The sequence below is a fragment of the Trematomus bernacchii genome, unplaced genomic scaffold (genome assembly GCF_902827165.1).
Source record: "Trematomus bernacchii unplaced genomic scaffold, fTreBer1.1, whole genome shotgun sequence".
Taxonomy (NCBI): Eukaryota; Metazoa; Chordata; class Actinopteri; order Perciformes; family Nototheniidae; genus Trematomus; species Trematomus bernacchii.
Window position 1 is genome coordinate 730,710 of NW_022988098.1, and position 16,244 is coordinate 746,953.

Here is a 16,244-nt window from a genome sequence, read left to right on the forward strand (position 1 = left end):
TGCTGTGGTTTGTGTTCCTGTTGGCTTCATTCATGGGCTGGTGAGTTGATGAAAAGACGGAGAGAAGCCGGGGATTACTATTCTGGCTACATCACAGAGGCGAGAGTGACCGCTGTGTCTGTTATTAAGCCTGTAATGATGATTCGGTTCCATCAGGCTGGAGGGATGAAGAAAACTCACTTGTTTCAGAGAGTGAAAGTGGTGAGTCAGTGAAGCCCTGCGTCTGCTGCTCCGTTGTGGGGTTTCTCACGGAGCATGCCAGGGGCCTCTCAAGCGTTCCCACATTGGACACAGAGAGGATGTGGAGGCGCAAAGCATGGCCTCCCCACAAAAGCCACTGTGACCTTGAAGCGTGGTGTGAGGCCAAACGGGCATCTCAAGGGCCACGACAAAACCTGATTCACTCTCACTGCTGCTTTAAGAAACATTAGCAACACAACTGAGTTCTACATCAAACCGGTGGTACTGACCAGAGTGTTTTAGTGTGCTGGTCAAATACCCAGAGATGTATTAATTACACTTTTATTCTGACAGTATTAGACTTTGAGTGCTTAGTAGAACTGCTGGTGTTTATTCCACCTTTAACAATTACAAAGTTTACTTTTTTTGTCTAATGAAATTTAAACAACTACTAAAGCTTAATTCAAAGGGAGTGTGAATATCCTCAATAGTAGCATAACTAAACTCTAATAAAGCTCTGATTTAGGGCTGCCCGGTAGGAAGGAGATATGTGTAAACTCTGTTGAATGTCACGATAGCTGAGTTATATTAAAGTGTACTTAGTTCTGCCTCTCTGCTGCTTTCTGTCAAATTACAATTGCTTATTCAATTGATGGAAAAAAGAGTTCTCAGCATTGAACCATACATAAAATGCACCAGTTAAAAGGTGATAGCTAAATTGTATTTTAATGCAGTTAAAAATCAAACATTTCCTGAGGGCACTGTTGCAGTCTTTGCAGAGGGCTTTATGTATTTTATTGATATTATTACATAGGATGATTACCAATGTATTCATCCGTAAGTAGCAGTTGGCTGGTATTTCATTCCTTTATGTTTGAATAAGCTGTTGGGTAGTGCTGAGATTTGTTCATATAAAATGTCAGAATTATAAAAGTATAAAAAGTAAGCAAAAGGCAGAATATATGGTTTATGGAGTGAAAGCAGCATTATATATTAGGTTCATTCCCGTGCCACAGTTTATATCTTTACTTGATTCATTTAGGTCCTGTAACAATGGGAACCCAAAGTCAAGGTTCTCATATCAGAAGTGACCACCCAGTCCCTCCTCTTCCTCTGGAAGATAAGAAGAAGCCCATCCAAGATGAAGAGGCAACTATCTGAGACTTCACAGGAGTGTCGTGAGAATGCGTCTCCAAAATCCTCCACGCCCGTCTTTAGCTGGTGCGTTCAAATACTCCGTAGCATTGCAACACGCTCTCCGGACACTTTTTTTCCCACAGTGGGGCAAGAAGGCCGATGCCAAGGGCAAATCTAAATATTTATAACTTCGCCTCTCAACTGGTTTTGAATGTGACCTGGATTTGACCTCGGCCAATAAGGCACTGTTTTAAAAAGTGCATCAATATTTTTCTCTGGGTGGAAAAACTGATTGAAATACAAAAACATGATGTGATTGAAAGTGTCATTTTGTTCATAACTCCTGCTTGTATTTCAGCCAAAGCCACAAATCCATTACTTAGGGCCATTATCCCATATCCTTGTGACAGAAAAGCCCCCCCCTCCCACTAAAATAAACTCTAATAAAAAGGCAAGAGCCGTGAGTTTAAAGGACCTGGATCAGATGTGAGCTTCAGATCACAAGAACCTCACACATCTAAAATATTTAAAATCCCACCATGTCTTTGAAGCACACGGAAATTAAATAAAGTATAATGAATATCAATCACAGCCACGGTAAACCAGAAACATCAATCACCCCACATCAGGAGGATGTAAAACAAATGTTTACTCAGTAGTTTGAAGGGATTACATAATTACAACTCCGCATCTACTTTGGGAAGAACAAAGCGGGGTGACTGATGATGAAGTCGACCGAATCAGTTGAGATTTTTCTATGAGAGGTGAGTCGTCAAACAGGTTAATTTCCTGCATTGTGAAATATATGTCATGGAGGCCAAACGACATACAACATGTAGCTGAAATCAGGCTCCATAATGCCTCATAATCCTCTAAATGCAGCTGTGTTGATCCTGTTAGGGGCAGAATTACAGTGCTCTTCCACGGTAAAATACGTCGGCCAACAGGTGGAAACAAAAATATATGTCTCTACCGCCCCACCCAAAACGCCAACTCATAATATTGTGTCAGCACTCGGAAATTGTGAAATTTCAAAAAAACTCCCACCCATCGAAACTATACTTCATTTCAAGCTATTCTTATTTTTAGAAACTAGGCCGATCATGAAAGTGTGGCGTTAGGATCACTCAGGCTCCTCTGCTAAAACACTTTCCGGATCCCAAGACAGAAATAACTCCTTTCTCTTAAAATAGGCTGAAGATATGGACAGAGCGAGCAGGGTGATAACAGCTCTGCCTTTTTTCTTCTCTCAATCCAACTTTTTGGAGCTGTGGCTGTTCGTCAACCAGAGATGGTTCAACAGCATTCTGGGAAACGTGTCCAGGCCTGACAAGCAGAGGTCAAGGAAGGCCTGCTGGTGCACAGAGAGCGGCGGCGTTGAGGTTTCGCAGGAGGTGCAGCTTGAGTTTTGCACTTCGATGGTCCTGAACATGACACAGCCACCTCACTGAAGTGGAAAAGCGTGTTGTGGAAAGGCACAGATACGAGGGCTGGTGGATATGTGCTGCAGCTTGGTGAATGGGTCCAAACGTGATGAGTCAAGCTCCAGGCAGACATAGCAAAGCCTTTGTCAGAAACATCAAGCCACGCTCTGCCATGCCTCCTCTAGATGGATGATGCTCTGACTTTGACACTTTTTATTACCAGGTGCAACGTTTTTGTAGTTGATACTTGGCTCAAATGGGCAGGCAGCTCAGTCCATAGGGACATGGCTTGGGAACCAAGTAGGGAGTGTGTGGACCAGTACTGGGAGAGATGCCAGTTTGCCTTCTGGACACTGCAGAAGTGCCCTTGAGCAAGCCTACAGATCCTAACACCACTCCCCAAGGTTTATATAAAATAAATCACCAACCTCTTCATACTAGAATGGGTCAAATGCAGAGTTTTATTTCACTGTGTTCATTTCTGACAGTTAAATGTTGATTCAGCTGCCAAAATGAAGGAGTCAATGAGGAATTCATCCTACTTTATTGACCCAATTGTCATCATTTCCAAGCCATTAAAATGAAGTTAAAGCTGATGCCCAATAGGTAAAAACTATGTAATAAAAAAAAAACTCCCACAATATTGTAATGGTATGCTCGGTTACACCCAACATGCAGAAGGAGAGGAGAACATTAATCATTACAAACAACTTTGGGAGAGGAGACTCTTCAGAGGGAGAGAGACTCCATGTCAGAGTGCAGAAGAAGAAGAAACACAAAGCAGCCGCTGTGATTTGACAGAGCATACATGTTAATGTTAGGCCGACCTAATTCCTGTTGTGAAGCCCCCCTCCTGCTCCCAAACCCACCAGCCTGCTCCCCACCCTCTCTGGACGTGTAATAACAAAGCGTTGATCAATAAAGTGTACTTTCCAGTGAGGCAGGACAAACCTGGACCCCCTCTTTGTTCCACTGCCAGCGCAAACATCATCCGTGTTGGCTCAAACAGAGTAACAACCTCTGACTTCTTCTCTAATGTTGTCGCACTCATCACCAAGCCCCCTTTTCTTGAGAGCCCCCTTCGCCCCAAAAAAAAAGAAAAAATCCCTCCCTGCCTCCAAGCTACTTCTGAAATGTTCAAGCGTCACAAAGAGGTTTACAAGTATTAAACACAGCCCTGCTCATTACCTAAGCTGCAGGTTTATCTCCACTGTGATACAGGTATCATGTAATGTATCCTGCTGTGAGGCTAAACTCGGGGGACAAAGTGCTTGTTTGTGGGTGACACAATTGTTACAGCTATAGGGAACATGCTGCTACAGCTACATTGTAACAAGTGTGATTCGGGCTTTTTGCAAAACAAGAAAACTCACCACAACTCCTGTAGCACCCAGAGGAAACCCGAGGAGGGGGTTAAAAAAAAACAGCAAAGCCAAGTAGGAATGTATCCTTTCTTTCTCTTCCACGTTTTTTTCAACCCCGGCCCCTGTCTCCACACCCCAGGAACCAGAGAGTGTGAGCGGGGTGGGGGGACCTGGGTGATAGCAGAGCACGATCTGGGACGCACAACCAACACTTCGCACTCAGTTTATCCGATAAATCCTCCAGGAAAGGACGTCAGCCCCACGAAAAAAGTCCTCGATTCGACCTAACTTCTCGTCCCTGCGGAGTGTTACTTTCTTGGCCTTCCTGGGTGTTGAATCCCACGGTTTATCCGCTGTATCCGGGCGCGTCGGCCGACTATTCTAGTCCGCCATGTTGTGTGTCTGTCTGCATAGGAAGAATGGGAAGCGAGCAGCAAATTCCCAGGCCAGCCCCGTCTCTTCTGCTCCTGATCCCGCAGCCCGCAGCGCCCCCTGCTGGCCGGGCCGGAGCTCACACACTGACACTGCAGAGGGCTAATAAAAAAAAACCTTCATGTCATTTTTGTTTCTTTAAAGGTCACCTATTATGCAAAATCCACTTTTTCATGTCTTTTATACATAAACATGTGTCCCCTCTGTGTAAAGAGATTCTGAAAGTGTCAGGACAAAAGATTCGCTCACTTTTTGTCCTGATCCATTTATATAAAAACCTGTCTGAAATCTGTTTTAGGCTTACGTAACCATTAGCCAATAACCAACCAAGGTAACCCCCCCCCCCCCCCCCCCCCCACCTTATCACCTGAATCTCCTCCTAGAGCAACATTGTGTTCTTTTTCACCAAATATCTCTCAGAGGGGCGTGGGGAGTGGCACCTTATTTTCATCTAAAGTAAAAGACAGAGAATCAGCACTTTTGAAACAGAGGGTTTTATGGGATGCTACAATGCATGATCTGCATTTCTATATATCTGAGACCTATTATATATTGATGAAAAACAGTATAATAGGGGACCTTTAAATATAAGATTGTCTTTATTGTTTTCTGAATCTGACAGTGGTGGAAGACGTATTCAGATGCTTTACTTGAGTAAAAGTAACAATACATTATTGTCATAATACACAAATAAGCATTAAATGTAAATACTCATGTAAAGTACAAGTACTTCAACATTTTAATCAAGTACAGTACTTGAGTAAATGTACTTCTGGAATCTGACACATTTAAATAGTATGTTGATGTTCATTAATACAGTATCTGTACTACTGGATTGATGGATGCGTAAAGTAGAAAGGGACAGTAGTGACATGACATGTTTTAAAAGTGGAGGGGGTCCATGGTAACAATGTGTGACATTTAAAAATAAATGATGACAGCTGAAGGTTTTTATAAAGTTTGTTGCGAACAACAAATATCAGGTTCAGAAATAAAACCCAAGTTACTGAGAAAAAGGGTTATCAGAAAACTGAAAATATAACAGCGCATTAATAAAACATATTGTTGGTTTAATAATTAAGATGAAGTGAACAATCTAATATTAATCTTTATGCTTTAGCTATTTATATTGAGCTTGGTATAACATTTAAGCTTTGAAATTAAATACATTTTTTATTATGTGACTAACAGTACCATTTACAGATGTATTCAGTTATATTTTTGTAATTGTTTTATCAAAATTCAATACACTTTGTCAATAGCGAATGGGGCTTGATTTACATACAGGAAAGGTCCTTTACCTTAAAAGCCAATCGAAATAGATCATTTTAATGGTGAAGTTTTACTACCATGACAGACATTTTGTAAGCCCGTACATGTTAATATCTCAATCTTTGATCATATCTAACTGAAGACCTTTGGGTATTGAATTGCTTGTTGGACAAAAAAAGCAATATTAAATCCAAACCAATTATTAATTAATCAAACCATGATGAAGAATAATCATTAATTGCATCTCTAGACTATATGTACAAAGTGAAACCCTGTGCAAACATTGTGTTCAGGTTCATCTCCACATAATCCTTTGTTCACAGCTCTGGATCATATTTCAGCCTGCACAAAGCAAGTATTTTTATAGATTCTGCAGTCCACCTGACGTGCATATGTTTGGAAACAGAGATATGGCTTAGATACGGGCTCCTCATGCTGCGTGCCAAGTGAGCCACAAGCCGCCATGATTAACTTAACTTATACTACTAAATACTACATCAGCCTTGTATTTACATTCACGCAAAGATTTTGCACACATGATGTTATATCTCATTTATTATTCATATCTCATCATAAATGAAGAAGCAATAGAGCTAAAACCTGAAGTAAATAAATAATGTACACCATGTGTTGACCACTGGTTAATGTCCCGACATTAAACCATTAAGAAAAATAGTAGAGCATCTTGCCAGAGAACAGTATATTAAGTATAAGGAACATAACTTGTTCGCATAAAAGAAATAAGGTTCATCCCACATTTTGCATTAGATGTCATGGTTAATATGCTACACGCAAAATACAGATTATTGATGTTATAGCTGCACATTTCACCTGCATTTCACGGTGTTTAATATGGAAAATGTGGGTTAACTGTTCCTGGAAAAAACTGTGTGCGTAGATCAGTCAAAAGAGGAGTTTAACAGGATGTAAATAAAAAGCCTTGTGTGCGTCTCAGCAGCTGACAGATTTGCCAACACAGCGCTTTACACTGCCATGTTAGCAATGACAGCCCTGGTGAACTCGTCGCTCGAGGCGTAGCCCCCCAGGTCCCCGGTGCGCACCTGTTGCAAACATAAAGACACTTTGTTACTATATGCACAGCTGCAGAAACACATGTTCACATACAGCGTCACCGCCTGCCTGTTAGAGAGCCTTTAAAAACAGCACCCAAGAGGACTGCTTTTAGAAATCAGCAGTATCGCCCATGAGATTATTTATGTTCTCATTTTTTTTATAATTAGCAGCATTAATTGAGGCTAACAATCTACATATATCAGTCGCTTAAATTACATCTTTAAATCAGATGAAGTATCAATGTTCAGAAACAGTTGTCCATGGTCCAACAACCATTCTTATTATTTAGTATTCAACCATAGTTATGTCATTCAAGGTCCAAAAGTGTTATTTATTTAATCACACTTTTAACAAGCTTTAATATGCAGGCATGACATCTCCTTAAAGGATTATTAAACAAAATGGACACTTATTTTAATAGACCAAAAATAAAGAAGGACAAGACGACGCTGTTAACACTAGTGGTAGTATACATTATTCAGAAAGTAGAAACATTTGAGTGCACCCAAATTCAAATAAAGAGTGCAGTGAGTAATACGTTATCTTTTATTGTTTTGAAATCTTGGCACATTTTGACGAAAACATGGACCGCTGGTGAGGTAGAGCAGCGTTTAAATGTCTTACAGCTTGACCGGCATCAACCATCTGATACAAAACTTGTTTATGAGACCTTGGAAATAATGTTTAAATAAAACAGAACAAAGAAATAATGAAATTAAGCAAATAATCTTCAGTATATTTTGTTTTATATTTGATGTTGAATTCAGGACTGGCTTTACGGGCACTGTGGCCGTCACACAGAGGTTTTCTTTAGCTATTAACCTGTACAATTATAACAATACCTCAAATGTTTTAACAATACCTAAACGTTTGTTGACAGTCAATGAAGTAGTACCTGAAAGTACTGTATTTTTTGTTTAATTGATATTAACATAGCAATTGTATTATTAATCTCAAGGTAAAACACATATGACGGGTTTGGCCTTGCCTAACAGTAACTTACTAAACCAAAATGTAGATGTTAGTTTACAGCAATGCAATGTTAGAACAGAGTTTTATTGAAAACACGAAGACATTTGTGGGTCAGAAATGTTACAGTATAAGTGGGTCATGATGCAGTACTGTTATCATTCTGTATATCAGGTCACAGCGGATATTATGAGAACATTTGATAAAACTAAGGTCATTCGGTGGTGAAGTATGACGAAAATAAAGATTAGTCGATATAATCTGTAAATAAAGGCAGCCGGGTTGACCGTTTCTAACAATGTATGATAGTGGAGAGGTAGGCTGAAATGGAGGCGTGTGGTGCAGTGGGTTGCGTGTTGGTGTGCGGATCAGGGGGTCACAGGTTCAAAACCCACTGTAGTCAGCATGTCGTTGTGTCCCTGGGCAAGACACTTCACCCCAAATTGCTCCTGTGGGGATTGCCCACAGTATTGAGTATATAAGTCGCTTTGGATAAAAGCATTGAACAAGTGACATGTAATGTAAAATGGCTGACGCAACAAGCACAAGGACAAAAACACTCTCAGAAGAATGTAAACATGAAAATAATTATATAGATATAATGATCCAAATCCATGAGAGGAAGCCTCATGAGCTGCACACACAGTTTAATCCTCATACAGTATGATGCTCCTGGTGTTTGTCAAAAACTGTGTGACACTATGTCATGTCAGAGGGGAGATGCGTCTACTTCATGTTAAGAACAATGTCCAGATTTAGGGAAGCAGTGTGGCGATACATCTTATCGAACAGGTCGGTGACGCAGGTTTTCCGTAACAACACGCACAAAGTCGCTAGTGGTTGCGTAACCGCCAAGGTCTCGGGTCCGGACCTGGGACGTGCAAGTGCGCACACACACACACACACACAGACGAACAGACACAGGGTATTGGGGTAGAAGGAGAGGGAATTAAAGGATAGGTAAGAGGGAGAGGAAGGGCACTTCAGACAACGTGCAGGGAAATTCTGCCTTCAAACGACAAACAATTTCTCACAATCACAATGTTTCCTCAAATATAATGCTAACCCCATTCAAAGAACTGCTTTTACAAACTTTTTGAGAAGAACTATGAAGTGAAGTTATTGCTGAAATGCGATTTAGAGCCGATTGACCAAGCGATAAATCGGAGAGATTAAGGTTTACGGATGTCATGCTGGTGTTTGTTACAGGTTAGTGTCACTGTGGAGCAAGAGCAACAGGCAGTTGCCTGGGAGAGATGAGTTGTTGGTAATTCAGTGCATCAGAAAAGAGCTAAAATAAGATGACATGAATACATTTTTAAAGTCAGTTATCAAAGGCTCTCTAACATACTAACTCATAGTTCGCAGGTTGTTAAATGAAGTCATATGTGGGTCAAGAACTGCTAAAATTACACTTAAAGTGTTGGTGTTATTGCTGATATTCAACTGATTTTTTAAGATTTAGTTAAAAAAATGTTTATTCCAGAGGGGAAATGAATCCCTTTATTCCTAACTCTAGGAACAAGCCCCTCCTACCAGTCCAAACTCTGTATTTTGAACCAATCGGGATGAACCAGCGACCCTTTGGTTCCCAAGCCTTGTCCCTACAGACTGAGCTATTGAGCTCCCCCAAAAATATATCACATAAATGTGACATTGCTCTTTTAAATTATATTTCATTGTTTATTTTCCTAACCACCTGCTTTTTAATAACACACATATGAGATTAGTTATTGACCCACAAAACTGACAAGCAACATGACCATTTAGAAAGACATTCTGAGGGTAAACAAGGTTATCTTCACATTTCTAAAGAAGAAGCACCTTTTCATTTGCTCTCTCATTCCCTGATAATAGTGTTAGTTTTGTCCTAGCTGGTGTGTCTCTCTCTCACTCACACACCAACTTACCTTGCCCTGCTTGATGACCCTCTTGACAGCATCTGACACCATATTGGAGTGATATTCCAGGCTGCATTAAAAAAAAAAACAGGGACAAAGAGGGAGGTTTGCTGATGTTCTTGTACACATGTCAACATTCAGACCTAGTCACACCTAGGGTAAGCCATTCATTTAGGAATCATTTGAGTAATATTTGTTGACACCATCTTTTAATCCTGACAGCATTAAAAGTGTTGCTGTTGTTACTTTTAATAAGCCTGTCCAATTATTTGTGCATTAAATTATTGGATGGCATTTGTACCGCTTCTCATCACCACTAAAAACTCATGGTTCAGTACCATCACAAAATAAAGTCTGCAATACTAAACTTAAATAATTAAAAAAGTTGGCATAGAATGCTTTGGTAATGTGAAAAAGCGCAGGCCTAAAGGAAGGTGCTGGGATTTATTTAGTTGGATAATTAATCTAGCTAACTTTTGCTTGCTGGTTTTTCTCAAGCTTCTGCTTTAAGGCTGTCTAAAGATACATTTTTCAATAGAGAGAGCAGTGCAACCTGACCTGATTAGGCGGAAGCGCTACCCTCTGCCTCACATACGGCTCAGATTGTCGGTGAGTTAAAATTATTTCAACTTTGACCTTGTTTGCCGCTGACCTTTGACGCGCAGCCAATAAGATGACAGCTGTATGAAGGAGTACAAGCTAACAAGGGAGGAAACTACAGAAATTAAACTAGCGGTTTAAGCCAGTTGTGTATCATGAGAAGGCAGCTTAAGGCTTGAATGTGGACCAGGACCGAGGATTAGGAGGTGTGGTGGGAAATGTGTTGTACTTCTGAAAACACAACATAAACATTTGACTCACTTGAGGTGCCTGAGCATGTTAGCAGCACTGAGCAGCATGGCTGTGGGGTTAGCAATGTTCCTTCCTACAGCCTGTGCAAAGGGGTGGCGCGCACCCTGAAAGAAAACAGACAGCCACAAGACGTCTCCATCACCAAGTGACACAGAAAGGTTGAGTTGAACCAATAGTTAGACTATGTCAATAGATATAGCTATTTTTTTTAACTGCAACAATACCATTTACTGCCATGCATTCTCATTTAACGTATGAATCACATTAAAAAACAATATGAATTTTTAAACTTACGGTCTCAAACACAGCATACTCTCCACTGTAGCTTTCTCCAGGAACAACTCCCGCTCCACCAACCAGCCCCGCTGCCAGGTTATCAATGATGTTCCCATACAGGTTGGGCATCACCAGCACGTCAAACTGGTACGGGTTCTGCACCAGCTGCAGTACGGTAAGAGACAATGAGAAGTTTAAACAAGAAATTGAAAAGGGACACTTAAACAAGCCAATTATTTAAAGATTAAGTTGGAGGAATTCATTGAGAGGCTGTATGTACCTGCATGCAACAGTTATCAATGATTATGGTCTCAAATTTGATTTTGGGGTACAGCTCTGCAATCTCAGCACAGCACTGCAGAAACAGGCCATCAGCTAGTTTCCTGTAATAAGACAGGACATGAGGACAAATCAATTCGATTTTAGGAACAAATAAAGGAATATGAGTTTTTCTGAAGCAAACAAGGAGCTGTGCTGAACCCTTACATGATGTTGGCCTTGTGAACAGCGGTGACCTTGCTACGTCCCTTCTTGGTGGCGTAATCGAAGGCGAACTTGGCAATGCGCCGAGACTTCACTCTGGTGATGATCTTCAAGCATTCGATCACACCCGGCACACTCTGCAGAGCAAGGAGAGGGTACCCACATTTTAATACAGCCATTCTTATTCAAGCATTGACACAACAACAGGGCCAAATAAAGAAAATACATTACAAGCATTTTTCACTTGTCCATCTCTTTTCATTTGCACAACAGATTCATTTTGATCTTAATGTACATGTAGTGGTTTGTTTTACTGCAAATAGTTTCTTTAGTCTTAAGGTCCATTAAGTGGACAGGGAAGACAAGGTGTAAGTGGTCCCACTACTAACAAACTCTTGAAACCGAGTCTGTAGGACAGACAAAAAGTCATTATATAAAATGACATGAACACTATGCCCCCCTATGAGTGAGAAGTAGTTAGGAATAACTTGAATCAAAGACACTGACATTTCTGCACCTCTGACAGTGAGTCATATCTGTTGTTATACTTGTTTAATGCTGACCAAATCTCTCTGTGCTCAAGGGAAAACTCCCTCACCAAAGACAAAAAAAACAACTTTTATTTTTCATTGAAACCACTGTCTTTCCTGAACTGACTGCAGGGAGCAGGGGTGTTGTTTACCTCGTGCTCCAGGGAGCTGTACTCGCCCTCGGTCTGTTCGCGGATGATGACCAGGTCCAGGTTGTTGTGGCGGGTGCTGTAGCCCGGCAGGCTGTTCACATGCACCACGTTAGCAAACAAGTCCAGCTTACGCCTGGGGAACGGAACAAATAAAATCAGGAAGGAAACACATAAACACACACAAATGCCTAATTTGATTCCTAGTTTTACCTCAGTCTCATCTCATATGAAGCCAGCTCCCCTTTGAACTCCATGGGTGTGTGGATTACTCCTGGAGCAAGAATGTGTGTTAGGTTGATTTAATTATCTTTAAAATCAACTGATATTGTGTAGCTGAACTATGACAGAAGACAGAAAAGCATAGCTACCTTTCATGGCCACTTTGTTGATCTTCAGGGAGGTTAAAACCTGCTCGAGCTTCTCCTCGCTGGCCATGTTCTGCACCTCACTCAGGCGAAACTCCTCAAACTCCACCGGGACATCTCCTGCCTGGGAACAAGTCAGAAAAGAAAATCCACTTCAACATCATTTCCATCAAACTTATAAAGGCAGAATGAGCCTAAACTGAGCAGAGTGGGCAGACAGACAGACAGACAGACATAATATAAATTGTAGTACAATATATACATTTTTAGTTTAGCTTATTATGTACAGATAAACATGTTTATTCTATTTTATTTAACTTTTATTGGACATCTTACTTATGTTTACATAAAAGTTTTATTAGATTTTATTTAACCTTTTAATTGCAAATTCTTACTTTAATTCCTTATATAAATATTTGTATTCTGATTTTATGGCAGCTGTAAAAAAAAAAAAAAATGTTCCCTGGCATAATTAAAGGACACCTATCATGCTATATTTAAATGATATATTGTAGGGCCATACCTATATAAGGTATATTTATACGTTTCTGTTTTCAAAATACCAAACAGATCATGCATTTTAGCCATGCCTCATTTCGCTCTATGTGCTGTTCTCCAGCACTGTTTTTGCAGGGGGCTGATTCTGTGAGCTTCAGCTGACCACACCCCCCTGCAGGAGAGGGGAGCCGCTCTGATCAAGTCAGAAGAGGGGGAGAAAAATAGATCTCCGTCCTACGTGTTTTATTATAGCCTATTATTATATAGAGTCGTTATTCATTTGTTTTAAAGCTCAATAAATAACAAAGAAGACCTTTGACCGGCACTTTTCAAATTTTGTCCGGAAGATTTAAACTTTAACGGACATCTTGACCGGCAAAAGAAAACCTAACTGAAACTCTGCCGCACGGTCCCCTCGTTCCTTGGAAGAGGCGGAGAGGTGGGTGTTTGTCATCTGCTGGTGGACTAAGCGGAGAGAATTACAGTGCTTGCCTCGACGGGGAGGGATTGCATTGAATTAAAGCAGCGGGAGCAAACGCTTGCCTCGGGGAGGGAGAAAGAAAGCCACAGGCAGCGGAGAATAAACAGAAGGGTAACCATGGTAACCATGCGCGGGAAGTCTTCTTCACTGCTTTTGTGGCAGACTACAGCGCCACTTACAGGCCTGGTATATGTACTACAGCGTCTCCAGCGCTTTCGAGCGGCAATGGCCGGCCGTGGCCCAACCCCACATTCCCCTGATAGGTGGAGAGTTGGCCCAATAGCCGTAGCGCCACCGTCCTGACGTCAGGACAGTGTTCAAATCTGGATCAGTTTTTATCAGATCCGTTGCAGCCCCTTTTTTTAGAGATTTGGGTATGGAGGAAAATAGAGAGGGTTGTGTTTTCTGACACTTGGTGAGTTCCCTGGAACACCGGGGACACATATTCATGTATAAAAGATGTACAAAAGTGCATTTTGCATGATAGGTCCCCTTTAAAGTATTTTGATTCTGATGTTTGCAAAAACAATCTGCTACTTGTTAGTAACAAATACAATACATTTCATTGTACCTTAAACACGTCCTTGACAGCCGTCATCAGCTCAGGTCCCACTCCATCCCCTGGCAACATGGTGACCTTAAAGGTGGCATCAGCGCGGGCCGGGGGGGCCTCGGGGCCACAGAGAGCAGCAGACACACTCAGTGGACGAGAGGCCAGCAGCTGCCACTGGGGGCCGCTCAGACCCTGGGGGGGGGGAGAAGACACAGTTACTAAAAGGCTGGTATACCATTAAAACAATATGATATTACCCAGACATAAAGTAATAGCTGTCCCTTTAATATCTCTGGTAATAATAATGATTACCAACTTTTTTGAGTTGGTAATCATCAACTCAAAAAAGTTGAGACCCCTACTTTAATACAAGAATGTTTTTATTTATTTACTTTCATTTCCTATAATCCTATCTTGACCCCTTGGATTAATCTTGAGCGATGAAATGTAAACCACAGTATGGCAGCCAATGTCAGATATCAAATTGGCCTGATTAGCCGAAAAACAGACAATCCTAGTGTCCAGTTAATTTATTCAAAGAGTTTATTGCTTTTCCAGAAAATGATATAGATCCCGATATGTACTGATATTGCAATTTAACGTTAAATACTGTTATAATTTGATAAAGGGTTTTAATGACAGCGAACACTGTTAGCCACAAGTGTACCCATCTGATTAGATAACATCGAGGCGGGCAGAGATTTTTTTTTTGTATCTCTCCAAACATGTTTCTGGAGGATCGATTCTTCAATGACAGTCAGCCATTTACCTCTGGGTTAAATGAGAGCTAAAGGGAATACATCAAATAAACACTTTACATCAGCTGTCATGTTTAAATGAGAACTGATAATCTAGGTGACAAACATCCTATGACTCCCACTGACACTTAAGAATTTGGTAAGTGAGAAAACTGGAGATGACTAAAATATTTAAAAAACCACAAGCATAATTTACATCATACCAAGTGGTCAACAGTCATTAATGTGCTTTTCAAAACAGTTGATGATTCACTATGCAGTGGTGTAAAGCACATTTACTCAAGTACTGTACTTAAGTAGAATTTTGAGGGACTTAAGCCTTCCCATTTTTTGCTACTTCGTACTTCTACCGCACTACAAAAAATAGGAAGAGGTAAATAGAGCTTAATAGTGTGCTTGTACTCCACTACATTCCTCTTGTTAATTTGCAGATTTGGATTAATGATATTCATTTGAATCAACACTTTAATAAGACTTTAGTTACGCCTGGAGTAAATCCACAAGCTACCTTGAACTATACAAAGTCATTCAAACTAGCTGCACCTTTACTATCTTTGATAAACACATTAATGCATCAATAATTATTATCAAAACACATGATATATATAATTCTGAAATGGGCCAATCTGCATAATGAGTATATTTTGATGCCAATACTTTTGTACTTGCACTTAAGTAAGATTTTGAATGCAGGACCTTTTCTTTTAGAAGGGTATTCCTGCTCTGTTAGTTTTACTTAAGTACAACATCTGAGTACTTCTTCCACCTCTGACACTATGTTCATAAAGGTTACATCTCAGGGTTAACTGGGATAGCTAAGTGACGTTAGCTCACTGTCTCACTAGATACAACAACGTTATAAACAACATGAGGATTTCATTGTTTGACAAGCCACAGAGATGTATTTTCTTGGTGACCAGCTGACAAAACCAGGTGGAGCCACACAACCACTTTTAATCTGAAAAGATTAACATTTTAAAAGCAGTGTGAATGAAGGCGGCTCATGGTTAGCATCATGAATGACACAAGCCAGTCCGACCCTCTCTTTAACAGCTAAAGAAAACGTATTTCTTGAGTTTAATTTATACAACTTCAAGTATTTCCACCGCTTTCCTACCGATTTATATGTAAAATAAGATTGTAAACATCATCTTTGTGCTCACCTTGACCAATGATACCAAGCTTCCTCTCAAGGCGGACGCCATCGTTACAGTCACGCAGCAACTGAGCTTCTTCTTCGGTGGTGCCGCACTGGTAGAGCTGCAGTCTGCAAACGAGTCTGCCTCCAAGTGGACAGAGGAGATGTTGCTTCACGACATTTCTGCAGACCAGAAAGCAGTTGAAAACCGGTCCTCAATTTACATGGCTTTCACGGCCTTCAAGCATTAACATATGCTTCAAACTGAGATTAAAAATGCATGGTCCTTGTTCAATAAAGACAATAAAAACATATTGACACAGTCTTATTACATAGCCAGTCTTGGCCCAAAATCCCCATGCCATGGACTAAAACATAGAAAACAGCTGAGCTTTGAGAAATGAA

The 16,244-nt window shown here is 40.6% G+C and overlaps 2 protein-coding genes across 4 annotated transcripts in view; both read right to left on the bottom strand.

Annotated features, from left to right (window-relative positions):
- The window catches only part of ptpra (protein tyrosine phosphatase receptor type A), a 33,037-nt gene extending 28,519 nt beyond the window's left edge, over positions 1–4,518 (bottom strand). For both annotated transcript variants that reach the window (XM_034121660.1, XM_034121659.1), the window contains exon 1: positions 4,115–4,518. The gene's annotated coding sequence lies outside the window, so the exon portion shown is untranslated. The remainder of the gene's footprint in view (positions 1–4,114) is intronic.
- Positions 4,519–6,346: 1,828 nt separating this feature from the next.
- Positions 6,347–15,936, bottom strand: idh3b (isocitrate dehydrogenase (NAD(+)) 3 non-catalytic subunit beta). 2 transcript variants are annotated; one of them, XM_034121837.1, is made up of 11 exons: positions 15,865–15,936; positions 13,962–14,135; positions 12,415–12,535; positions 12,257–12,317; positions 12,047–12,179; positions 11,368–11,501; positions 11,162–11,264; positions 10,900–11,046; positions 10,615–10,709; positions 9,763–9,823; positions 6,347–6,870 (listed from the first exon to the last, which is right to left on the bottom strand). In XM_034121837.1, the coding sequence occupies exons 1-11, from the start codon at positions 15,904–15,906 to the stop codon at positions 6,793–6,795; spliced, it is 1,149 nt and encodes a 382-aa protein (XP_033977728.1). In that variant the 5' UTR covers positions 15,907–15,936; the 3' UTR covers positions 6,347–6,792. The 2 variants fall into 2 exon arrangements, with proteins under 2 accessions (XP_033977728.1, XP_033977727.1); XM_034121836.1 differs by lacking the exon at positions 6,347–6,870 and adding an exon at positions 7,412–8,723.
- Positions 15,937–16,244: the final 308 nt, after the last annotated feature.

Bases quoted from the DNA above. Each gene is read 5' to 3' on its own strand.
- idh3b (XM_034121836.1), bottom strand. From the start codon at position 15,906: ATGGCGTCCGCCTTGAGAGGAAGCTTGGTATCATTGGTCAAG. The intron at 14,136-15,864 runs GTGAGCACAAAG...CCCCCCCCCCAG, and splicing joins GCTTGGTATCATTGGTCAAG to GGTCTGAGCGGCCCCCAGTG. The intron at 8,724-9,762 runs GTAAGTTGGTGT...TGCACGTCCCAG, and splicing joins GGGTCATCAAGCAGGGCAAG to GTCCGGACCCGAGACCTTGG.